Genomic DNA, 12,595 nt, shown 5'->3' with positions numbered 1-12,595 from the left:
ACAGTGCCTCCCAGCAGTATGGGGGTTCCATGTCTTGCTCAAGGACACATCGACACTATAACCCAGGGGGGAGCCGGGGATCTAACCAGGAACCTGCCGGCTATAACAGAGCTCTATACAAAGCCTTCTGAGCCATCATGGAGGACAGCCTCTCTCCTGACTAGTTTCTTTGATTGATTGACTGAAATATTTATTAACAGTTTGCAGAATTACAGTACATTTCAAGCACAAACTCAATACAAAGACTGTTAACTGTGAGTGGACGACCCAATTAATCATTACACTTGTTTACAACAGGGTCCACCATGTTCAATTCATCAAAACATTTAGAGACGTACAAATAGACACTTCTATATAGTCAAAGAACAGAACAGGATTTCATCTTAAAGGAGGTAAAAACTAAAGGGAAAAGAAACATATACAGTGAAGGGGAAAAGGGGTGGGGGGGGGGATTCCGATTTTACGGGGGCCAGTTTCGAATTGCAGCCGTCCGTATAGGTGCCCTTTGAGAGCGGTTTTGAAGGAGTGAAGGGATTCGCATGTCTTAATGACTGTTGGTAGGGCGTTCCACATTTTGGTGGCAATATAGGAGCGAAAATAATGTAGTCCCTTGTTTGTGCCGAGTCTTACAGAGTCTTACAGAACCTGCTCACTCAGCTTATGTCTCAATATGTTTCCAGACACCGGCGCCCCTTTTCCCTTTGGAGAAATGGGCCTTGTCACTTGAGGTCTAATTGACTACATTGAACAATTGAGTTCACAGATAAAGCATTCCGTCTGTCTCTATCCCTCCTCGGTGACCTTGAGAGGGGAAATGAGGCGGCGCTTAATTGAAATGTGATTACTTTTACACTTCACTGCTTCATAGTGCAGTCATTTAATTAATAAGAGCGACCGAGATTGCATTTGTTTGACTGTACGTTGAACCACTCGAGGTCCTGGAAATGAGATGGAACCACTGACTACACTATCCAGTGACCTCATCCCTCATTCATGTATTTTACTGTAAGGCCTACTGCCCTTTAAATGTGAACCGGAATGTAATCATCAAAAAGTATAGTGTGAGGAATGAAATACGCTCACAGATGGAATGGTTAGTGACGGATGGCTTACATTTTTATTTCCCACTGTCCTGTGTTCAAGGTTTGAATAGCTTGAATCGACTAGTTTTGGTCAATAAATAGGTTACATCATTAATTCATTCATCCATTCATCCATTCATCCATCCTTCCTTTCCTCATAGATGCTCCCTCACCCCACCAGGAGACTTTGGCCCAGAGGAGACGTGCTGTGAACAGAGGGCATCATCCTCCAGCGAGGCTTTCCTCCAGACCACCACCCTTCACATTCTGTCCCCTAAGGGCAGAGCCCTGCAAGCCCCCAGGGATCTGTACATCGCCGAGCCCCAGGACCAGGACCAATGTTATGGGGAGGAGGGGGAGGCCGACGGTGACACCGAGCTCTCCGGGAGGGGACTCCGGGGGGACTCCGGGGACCCCCAGGGCCTGGATGAGACCGGCACACCACCGGAGCTTCTTCTCCCCGGGGACTTCTTCTCCCCTGGGGCCGTGGTAGAGCTCCAGGTGTCTCTCCCTGAGCAAACCCTGGAGGATACGACGGGCTTCACGACGTCCCTGGGGAGCGCCCATGGGGTCGAGGGACGACAGACCCCCTCGGACAGAGAGAGCACCACCCCGGAGGAGACCCTCCTCCACACCGCCACCCGCTCGCTCTACGTTCCGCGGCCGGAAAGGGAGCCCCTCGGCCAGCACGGAGTGGTGGTGGGCTCCCCACGGTGCGACTGGGGGCAGGTGGAGATCACTCTGCAGGGGTCGTCCTTCCAGGCTGGGAGGAGCATTGTGACCGTGGGAGAAGAAGGGGTGGGTGGTCCTGGAGGAGAGGAGGAGAGAGGAGGTCCTGCCTCCTTCACAGTCACTTTTGAACTGCCCTCAGAGGAGGCTCCAGCGACCGAGGAACAGGAACAGGGACAGCTGTCCTCGGGTTCTGAGGGGGATCAAGGCCAGCCCAGCAAACACCGGGCAAAGCACTCTAGTGAGTATCTATACCAATACTTCCATTTGAACTACCGTATGCTGCAGCTTTTTGATGTGCGTGCTCACGCTCTTGTGTGTGTGTGTGTGTGTCTGTGTGTGTGTGTGTGTGTGTGTGTGTGTGTGTGTGTGTGTGTGTGTGTGTGTGTGTGTCTGTGTGCGTGCATGTGTGTGTGACGTGTGTACTGTATGTGTGCGTGCAATAAAGACCTCTTCTCGCAGGAGGCTACTGTGACTTAATAGTCTTCCAAATCTGCTGTTTAGTGCATTATCTAAATTGTGTGTGTGTGTGTGTGACTGTGTGTGACTGTGTGTGACTGTGTGTGTGTGTCTGCATGTGAGCACGTGAGTGCACACATGTGTGTGGATACAAGCAGATATATCCTACGTTCTAAATAATCTTCAGCCCCTTGTTGACATACAGTACAGTACAGCTACAGTAGGTCAAATAACAAATGTACAATAGGGTATAATAGGACATATAACATTCGTTAGTTAGTTAGTTAGTTTCATTTATTGTCCACGTGTGGAAATTTGTCTTCGGTCTCAACAACAGTAAAAAAAACAACAACACTTTGCACTTTTGCATTTTTTAATGTATTTTTGACCACCGAAAGCTAAACCATTTTCATACGACTCAACACTGACAAGTCTGTAGAGCAGTGGTTCCCAAAGTGGGTCCGGGGACCCCCAGGGGTACCTGAGGGAGTTCCAGGGGGTCCCCAGCTAAATGATAGTTTGGAACCAAATGGACCCTTATGGGTCTGTAACTCAGAGAGTGTACAAATGGAACCAAATGGACCCTTATGGGTCTGTAACTCAGAGAGTCACAGACCAAATGGACCCATTTGTACACTATCAGAGTTAAAATAGCATTGATTTTACAATATAAATTGGGGTCCCAGAGATAGAAATGCAATTATAATGGGGCTCCGTAGACTAATGCATGTCAAACTGGGGGTCTTTGAAATTAAAAGTGTTGAGAATCACTGCTAGAGCCATGAAAATCTTCTCTTATGGGGGTCCCTGGCATGTCCTTTCAATTGGGGGTCCGCGGGGCTAATTAGTGTCAATTTGGGGGTCCTTGACGTGAAAAAGTTTGGGGACCACGTCTGTAGAGAGCCCTCCACAGTGACAGAGGCGTTCCTCAGGGCTCTGTAGAGAGGGCAGAGGCGTTCCCCCATGCAGAGCCATGTGGGAGACATAAATAAAACAGGCCCGTGTAGCTGTAATGATGTTTGAACCAAGTGGCCCTTTGATAGACACCAGCATGTGCTTCACCCCCGAAACGTTACCTGATACCTTTAAAACTGACCCGACGTCTTAGCTGAGCTGAAAAAAGTGAGCTCACTGTTGCCTCGCTCTTTCCTGCTCTCTCTTCCACCGTTCAGGTCAGTTGGTATATATCCACGGGAATATAAAAATGTACGGGGAGTTTGTTATTTTATACAGCTTGGTATTGTGGGGGTGGGGGTCAGGGAGGGGGTCAAGGACGTGCGTGTGTGTGTGTGTGCGTGCGTGTGACTGTGTGCATGTGTGCGTGTGATGTCTTGTCAATGGCTATAGGCATTTAGGTGTTAGGAAACGCGACATAGTCAAGAGGACCATAGGATGTTTAAAGTGGTCAACTTGTGGCCTTTCAGATAAGGAGTGGTATAAAGATGTGCTGCATGGTGCCGTGCTGGTGAGCATGTTGCCTGGCAGGCTATTTTTAATCTTCCGTGTTTTTACTGCTGGCTAGTAACAGAACAGACCGCCGCAAGTGTATTAATCCATTTTGGGGAACCCCTTTTGGTGTTTAAAGCATTATGTTCTACTTTAGCTATTGAAGAATAGCAGATCTACAAGATCATAGCACGGCACCGAGTGCCGCGCTACGAGCTTGTAGGTCTGCTATTTTTGATTTTTTTGGAAAATGGAACTCAAATCTTTGCTTCTGGGGGGGGTCCCTGGAACAACATATTTTCAGATGGGGGGTCGGCGGCCAATTACATATAATCTTGGGGGACTGACATAGAAACATGGGTTTTTCAGAAAACTGGATTTGGAATACTTATTTAATTTAATTTCGAAATCAGGTCTAAATGGGTTAATAATGTAGTCTTGTCTGTTTACAAATGAGGGTAATTGTTAGAAGTGGCTGGAAGGAAATAAGGCGATCCTTTCTATAATTGTTTGATCGTATGGTTGATAAGGTTATGGGCCTGGAGGGAAAGCAATGGCTGGAATATAATCTTGACGAATGAATGACAGAAAGAATGAATGAATGAATCTGTGAACGTATTTACAGCTTACATGTTTGTTGCATCAGTGTCTCCTTTGATTGAGTTTGAGTTTAAATGTTTCAGTTGCTTAACTTGCTTGGTTGTCCGAAAGCCAATAATACTGAATTATTTAAAATATGAATAATATAAAATATACAAAGATATGGTTTCTTACAGCAGCATTGTCACTTTTTATTATTTGTTAAATGAGGTTGTGGTTAACTCATACAACATTGAATTATTCATTTACTGATAATTACAATTCACTGATTATTTGTTTTTAAATCACCTATTCTACATTCACATATTGGGTTCTAAAATATACATTTATAATATTTATTTAAATGAATACTAAAACGGAAAGTGGCTTATAGTTAAACTGACAAAAGCAAAGACTTAAAACTACAAATAAAATAGATATTAATAGGGATACATTTTTGTTATATGAGCTAGCTAGAATCTATGTAATTTTTTTTGGCACGTACTCCAAAGAGATGGAATGATTTCTAGTGGTCTCAACTTGTCTCTTGTCTATTAATACCCCCTGCCTTCACGTGTACTTTTAAATGAAGTAGGCCACTTGAGGCAATCATTTGACCCGCACTCTGAACACCGCTTGTCTCTCCCTTTTCTCCGTGTCTCTGCAGGGCTCAGGCGCAGCGAGAGTCTGTCCGAGAAGCAGGTGAAGGACGCCAAGTCCAAATGTAAACGCATCGCACTCCTCCTCACGACTGCTCCTCCAAACCCCAACAACAAGGGGGTGTTGATGTTCAAGAAACATCGGCAGAGAGCCAAGAAATACACACTGGTGAGCTACGGCACGGGAGAGAGCGAGCCTGAGTCAGACCCGGACGACGACCACGACGACGATCAGGACGACACCCACGCCGTTGAATTCACCCTCGTCGCCGCCAGCGACTCGGAACTCGACGAGCATTTCTTCCCTAATGCGTCGGGCGGTAAAGGAGTGCTGACCGTGAACTGGGACAAGGCCAAGGGACTCCTTGAAATCGAGCGCCAGCTCAACGACCCGGCAGAGAACATGGGCGACGACTGTTTGCCCAACACCAAGGGCAAGGGCGCCCTGATGTTCGCCGAGCGGCGCCTGAGGATGGACGAAATCGCCGCCGAGCACGAGGAGCTGCGGCGACAGGGGATCCCCGTCGAAGGGATCCTGGAGTTTGAGAAGAAGGCCGCGTATCAGCAGGTGGAGGAGTTTGAGAAGAAGGCCGCCTACCAGCAGGTGGAGGAGTTTGAGAAGAAGGCCGCCTACCAGCAGGTGGAGGAGCGCTCCTACATGCAGGCCACCACCGAGGGCCGGGCCTACATGGACGTCAACGTCCACCAGCAGCAGCAGCAGTACCAGCAGTACCAGGAGCAGCAGTACTACGAACAACAACAACAACAAGTACAACAACATCAACAAGTACAACAACATCAACAAGCACAACAACAACAAGTACAACAACATCAACAACAAGTACAACAACATCAACAACAAGTACAACAACATCAACAAGTACAACAACAACAATACCAGCAGCAGGAACAATACCAGCAGCAGCAACAGCAACAATACCAGCAACAATATCAGCAGCAGCAGTACGAACAGCAGCAGCAGTATTCGCAGCAGCAGCATTATCAGCAACAGGAGATATACCAGCAGCAGCAACAGCAGGATTATAGTCAGCAGCAGCAGCAGCAGCATGTCCAGCAGTACTCGGCACAGCACGTGAACGGCGTCGTTTCCCACCAGGAAACCAACGAGATGCAGAGCGCCATCAGCAACCGCACCGCAAAGCCCTTCTCGGCTCAGAGCCTGGCGCCCGCCCCCTATTCTCCCGCGATGACCAATCAAGACCTGCAAGGCCAAGGAGAGGAGATAGCTTCTCGCGACGAGCGCATCTCTACGCCCGCGATAAAGAGTGGCGTTTTGCAAGACACGAGGACACGAGGAAGGTACATGGGAAAGCCCATGTTTACGTTCAAACCGGACAAGCCCAAAATTCCCCCGAATCCGGAGCTTCTGAACCTTCTCAACAGGAGTGACAAGAAAGCGGGCTTTGAGTCGGGAGGTGAAGAAGACTATCTCAGCTTGGGAGCCGAGGCGTGCAATTTTCTTCAATCTCCAAGGAAAAACAAAATTCCACCGCCGGTGGCTTCAAAGCCTATGTTCGATCCCAACTCTCCACCTTGGTCTCAGCAAATTGAAGAAGGTACCAACCAGGACATGCCTCAGCAGGCCGAAAATAGTGTGCCCGCCGCACCTGCTGTAGCCCCCACCGCAGAGACTGCCCAAGCCCCGGAACAGGAGCAAATGCCTGCGCCTGTCGCTGAGCCTGTCGCTGAGCCTTCACCCCCTACAGTCCCCCAGGAGGCTCCCGCTAGCACCCCAGCTGAGGCCCAGAACACATGGAGTGCACCAGAGCCTCAACAGCCACCGCATGTTCAGCAGGAGCCAACATGGCAGGGGAACGGCCATAGCCATTCTCCTCCACAGCCCCAGCCTGCTCCTGTTACAACATGGGCTCAGCCTCCAGCACAGACACAGGCTCCACAGCAGCCTGCTGCTCCCTGGGTTCCTGCTCAAGTGCAGTCGCAAGAACCACCTCCAAATCCCTCCCCACAACCGCTTCCTTGGGTGACCCCTCAACCGACTCAACAACCCCAAGCTCAGTCTCAGCCTTGGGCTACTACACCTGCTCAGCCTCCAGTCCAGCCACCGTGGTCCCAACCTCAAGAGCAAGTGCAGCCCCAGTCCCATGTTCAGCCGCATTGGCAACAGCCTCAAGAGAATCTGCAGTCGCAGCAACAGATCCAGGCACCTTGGGCCCAACCTCAGGCACAGCAGCAGTCGCAGCCACAAGTCCAGCCACCTTGGGCTCAGCCACAGCCTCAGCAGGTCCAGCCACCTTGGGCTCAGCCCCAAGAACCAGTGCAGCAACACCCCCAGGCCCCTTGGACTCATCCGTCTCAGGCAGATGCTCAGCCTCAACCACCGTGGGTTCAACAGCCCCAACAAAAGACCCAACCACAACCACCGTGGGTGCAACAGCCTCAGCCAGAATCCCAGCCACAACAACCATGGGCTCAGCAACCTCAGCCTGCACAAACCACTTGGCCTCAGCCTCAGGCTCAGCCTCAACAACCATGGGTCTCAGCACCTCATCCTCAGCAGCAGCAGCCCCCGATGGATGCATGGCCTCCATCACAGCCCCAAGCCCAACCCCAGCCTCCCTGGGTAACACAAACTCAACCTCAGGCTCAAGCCCCTATGAATCCATATATGTCTGCCCCGGCTCAGCCCCAACCAGCATGGGGCCAACAGCAGGCTCAAGAACCACCCATGAATTCCTGGAACCAGGAGCAGAATCAAGTGCCTCCTCAGCAACCTTGGGCTCAGCCGGCTCCAAATCAATCTCCGCCACAACCAGGCTGGCAACAACAGGCCCCTACACAGCAGCAGACTCAGCCGCAATGGTCCCCGGCCCAAATGCAGTCTCAAACGCCCGTGAACAACTGGGCTCCACCGCCACAACAAACACCACCCATCAACACATCAGGGCCAATCGTGAACTCCAGAGTGACCCAAGACTCACCCAAACCGTGGCACGCTCCACAGGATGACCGCGTCCCGCCACCTCCCCCACAACGGATGAGCTCCTACTCGATCGGCCAAAGATCGTCTTCGCCTGGTCAAAGATCGCCTTCGCCCATGATCAACCCGATGGCCAGCGTCTTAAAGACATCCGCGTCCGGGGGGGCGGCCGTCAGAGGGAAAGGAGCCGACATGTTTGCCAAGAGGGAGTCTCGCATGGAAAAGTTTGTCGTGGACTCTCAGACAGTGCAAGCGAACAAGGCAAGCCGACCTGCGTCGCCGACTGCGTCCTTACCGACCAAGTTCACATACTCCTCAAACGTACGAGCTCCTCCCCCTGGTTTGATGTACAACCCCATCCACTCACCCTCATATCCACCGGCAGCCATCAAGCAGCCCCCCCCAGATAGCCCCGCGGTCAAAAATAAGAAAAAAGAGAAAGCCAAGCCCAAGCCCAAACAGCTCAATGTCGTACAAGTCATGTCGTTTAAACAATATCAGCTCGACTCCTCCCTCTTCGTTTATGGCCCTGCGGTAGAGGCTGCGGCCGAGGCTGCGGCAAAGGCTGCAGCCGAGGCTGCGGCAAAGGCTGCAGCCGAGGCTGCAGAAGCTGCAAAAGCAATGCCTGCACCAATCCCTGACCCCCCTGTCCAAAACCAACCAATCAGATATGAGCAAATGGCTCCTGTCCAGCCGGGTGGACCAATGATGAACGCCCCATATCCCCAGCAGAGCTATAATGGAATGCCCCCTCAGCCGTTCGTACACGACGGCCAGCACTACCAGCAAGTCCCAGCGAATGCTTATCCTCCCAATCCCTACCAGCAAGCTCCCGTTGGTCCGTACCAGCAGGCCTATAACCCACAGTATCAACAACAACAAGCTCCCCCGGCCGCCTATCAACCCCAATCTCCTCAATCAGCAAACCCCCATTATCAACAGGTTCCCCAGCCCCCGTACCAGCCAACCAATAGTCCCCCTTACATGGCAGCCCCCACGGCGCCCTATCAGCCACACCAGCAGCCTCCTCCTCCTCCCAGTAACTACGTCGTGCCCAGTTTCCCGCTGGCCGCGAGGCCCGATTCGGCTTCCGGAAGCCACCCTCATGTCACTTGTTTCCCGCTGGCCGCGAGGCCCGATTCTGCCTCCGGGAGCAGCAGCACCGCCGCTGCCCCCAAGCCCAAGTTTACAGCCAATAGGGGTTCAGCACAAGTGTGGAAACCTGTGGCGGTTGAGAAAGAGTGATTTGTGTTTGTTTTATAGGTGGTTTCCTTCGTTTAACTAAACAGGCCCAAGGCCTTGAAAACACTGGTAGAATTACACTTGCAAAAACACAGTTGAGCTGCAAATGTTTTTTGTCCAATTTTAAGTTGACATTCTTAGTGTCTTCTTCGCCAGGGGGAGAAGACACAAAAAACATCCTCGTTCATAGTTAATTATCATGACACAACAATCAAAGATCAAAATAACATAGGATGTAAGTATATTATAAATTAATACCAGATACAGCTGAGTCAAAAATCAACTATATATTTTTTATAAAGCATGTACATTTTAACACATTGATATTAAATGATGCACACAGATTATATAGTGAATGAGTCTTATAGGACTGGTGGCAATATCTGAACGTAGAGGAGCAGAGCTGAAAGAAATGAGAGAGAGGGAAAAAAGTTAGTTGATTTTGTACAAAGATAACCGGAAGTTGATATTGTAAGAGATTTAAAGGGAAGGGAAAAGCTAATTATTGGTGTTTCTTTATGTATGATAAGCAATATGTTATTATTAGAGATGCACAATATTACATTTTTTGGCCCATATCGATATCCGATAATATGCAGGGTCAAATCGGCCCGATACAGATATATCACATTATTGTATATTATATTTATATTATTGAGCTCATTGCTGATTTATTTATTTTGTTTTGTTTTTTCATTTCCAAAGCAATTAACGGTTACATTATTATTGCGTGAATATCGGTGAAATATTGGTCTATCGGTGAAGAAATATCAATCAATGGCAGTGGAAAAACTTCATCACTATAGTTACTATGTGCAATATTTTACCGATAAGAGGACAGGCTGGCTATGGGAGGCTAGGGTTGGCGTGGTGGCGTGGACACGGTGGACTCAGGCCTAATTTATGCTCTGTCGCACGACGGTGTCACGCGCTGAAAATAGCCGACCTCCCTACGAGCTCCCAACGCGTCACCGACTGCGACCAAGCATGATTCTGGCTTCGAGCAGAGGCCATGTCAGTGATGTCGTAAGGCGTAAGCCATGGGATTTATTTAAGTGTCAAGTTGTCGTTGGCATGCCGTGTTCTCTTTTAATAACAACAACAACAAGAATATTCATTGGGACTTAAATTCTCAAATGTCTTCAAATACTGATCTAGCAAAATGTTACATTCTAGCCTAAACTAAAGCCCCTATACTTGAGTGGTTTGGTTTTTATTTTCAACCTTTCACCAGCTGTTGCGTCATGTTAGGGTGCTATATTTACCATCTCATGGCACATATGCCTGCGAGTGAGGAAGCGCTAAGGATAGCATCGCTGGTTCGAGTTTCAGTTGCACCTAATGCTATAGTCGCCACTTCTCTGGCTTAAAGATGATAATGTGAGTTTGTCTGTTCCAGAGATACAAACAACTATTAGCGGTATACTCTCTGCTATTCAATTAGCGGTACTCACTCACTCTGCAGGGTTTCTCTATCGCCTCTTTTCAAAGCCTGTTGTTCCTCTGCTCTTGTATTTATATGGATGTCTATCAAAACTATGCTGACAGTAATTTCTTAAAGTGAGTAAAGGTTGACAGGCTCTCTAATGCTCTTCATACTCTAGGCTTTTGTTAAGGTTACGGTTGCTTTCTTCCTTCATTTTCTGTTTTTCATTTTCTTTGTGTGTGTTTTCCTCATAGTGCACTTTCTGTACGATTCTCCACACTGCCATTAAAATATGTCTTTTATCCTCATTTTGCTGTCCTTTGCTTGGTCACATTGTAAGCATGCCCCCCCCCCCCCACTGGGTTCTCTTTATTTACACTCTTTATTTCCTTTCTTTGCAGTTTGAACAATTCCATCACGTCTCCAACTTTTCTTATACACATTTCACTGGAAGATTGAATTGTATTTATTTATATACACGGGAAAGAAAATAGAAACACTCATTTAAGCCATTTTGGACTGAGTTCGATAAAAAAAAAGGCTTCTAAATCCTAACATCTTTCTGAAAAACCTATGTTTCTATGTCAGTGGTGCTCAACCTTTTTCATGTCAAGGACCCCCAAAATTATCTCTATTGGGCCACGGACCCCCATCTCAAAATATGTATAGTTCCAGGGATCCCCCAGAGGCAAATATTTTAGTTAAAAATGTTCGCTCTGAAATATATATTCAATGATTTGTGCCACATTTTAACGATTTTTCTAAAATGGCAGATCTACAAGCTCGTAGCGCGCCACTCGGTGGCGCGCTATGAGATTGTAGATCTGCTATTTTTCAATAGCTAAAGTATAACATAATGCTTAAAACACCAACAGCCCAAAATGGGTTAATATCAGTTTGGGCTCCATTGATAGACATGTACTTTATGTCATGCATTGGCATTAGTATACTGTGGCTACTTTATGTGCTCAATGTGTTTCTAATAATAACTAGCATAGTAGCTACACACTGTAGGCCCTATGAAGTATATCCAAATGGTTGTAAAACAAGGTGGTTTTTTGGTTTCCCCAAGAATAGATAAAGAATCATAAAACTTACTGTATAGCTGAATTTAGTTTTTTTTAGACTGGTGAATTATGTAAATAAACAACCTCATTAGAGAGAGTTCTGGGGGATTAAATAAATTACTCTGGATTTGGGTAAATCCCCACATTACCCAATAAATGCATCCGTTTTCAATTTCAGAAGGGTTTGTTAAGTAGGTGTTTTAATATCAATTGGTGCCCTCGGTAGCAAATTCCTGAAGCTATATCTGGGGGTAATTTGATACCCACTCAAATGGCTTCCCTTGAACACCTGCCTGTTTGCTAATGGTGTGGCTACACCTGCTTCTACGACATATTTACAGTAGGGTGTATATATATATGTATATGCACCAAACATTGCATTGAACCCAGAACTTAAACATTTTGATATTTCAGCATTATAAATCATTTTGTGTACATATTTTTTACAGTAACTAAATGGCTACTTTAATGATAGACCCAATAAATGACTGCACACTCATAAAATACTTAGTGGTGTTCAGGTTTTATTCCTGTTCAGATGAAAGTGACAAAACATAATGGACATTTTGTCAACAGCCGTACTCATCAGTGGTGGAAAAAGTACTCAATTGTTTTACTTAAGTAAAAGTACCAATACTGCAATGTAAGAAGTACTTCGTTACAAGTAAAAGTACGGAATTGAAAATGTACTTGAGTGAAAGTACAAAAGCCTCGGCATCAAAAAGTACTAAAAGTAAAAGTAGGGCCTACTCATTGTGCAGAATGTCAAAATGTGTACAAAATCTATTGAAAATAGTGGATCTACAATTGCGTTGTGAACTTGTACATCCATTTTTCAAATGGTTAATGTATGTTATTGTTTTCTAATCAAAATTTAAATCGCCAAAGTAACTAGTAACTAAAGTTTTTAAATGATTGTAGTGGAGTAAAAGTAAAAAAATTGGCTC

At 47.2% G+C, this 12,595-nt stretch overlaps 1 protein-coding gene across 3 annotated transcripts; it reads left to right on the top strand.

The window, feature by feature from the left end:
* The first annotated feature begins 1,937 nt into the window (after window positions 1–1,937).
* Window positions 1,938–10,889, top strand: synpo2a (synaptopodin 2a). Of its 3 annotated transcripts, none has more exons than XM_083788995.1 (2): window positions 1,938–2,052; window positions 4,963–10,889. In XM_083788995.1, the coding sequence occupies exon 2, from the start codon at window positions 5,082–5,084 to the stop codon at window positions 9,156–9,158; it is 4,077 nt and encodes a 1,358-aa protein (XP_083645121.1). In that variant the 5' UTR covers window positions 1,938–2,052; window positions 4,963–5,081; the 3' UTR covers window positions 9,159–10,889. The 3 variants fall into 3 exon arrangements, with proteins under 3 accessions (XP_083645121.1, XP_083645120.1, XP_083645122.1); XM_083788994.1 differs by lacking the exon at window positions 1,938–2,052 and adding an exon at window positions 3,386–3,442; XM_083788996.1 differs by lacking the exon at window positions 1,938–2,052 and adding an exon at window positions 3,647–3,735.
* The last annotated feature ends 1,706 nt before the right edge of the window (window positions 10,890–12,595 follow it).

The sequence above is a fragment of the Protomyctophum parallelum genome (genome assembly GCF_964188405.1).
Source record: "Protomyctophum parallelum genome assembly, chromosome: 18".
In the NCBI taxonomy this organism is placed as follows: Eukaryota; Metazoa; Chordata; class Actinopteri; order Myctophiformes; family Myctophidae; genus Protomyctophum; species Protomyctophum parallelum.
The sequence above is the reverse complement of the archived record's forward strand: the minus strand, read 5'-3'. Positions and strand labels throughout refer to the sequence as shown.

Bases quoted from the DNA above. Each gene is read 5' to 3' on its own strand.
- synpo2a (XM_083788995.1), top strand. From the start codon at position 5,082: ATGTTCAAGAAACATCGGCAGAGAGCCAAGAAATACACACTGGTGAGC.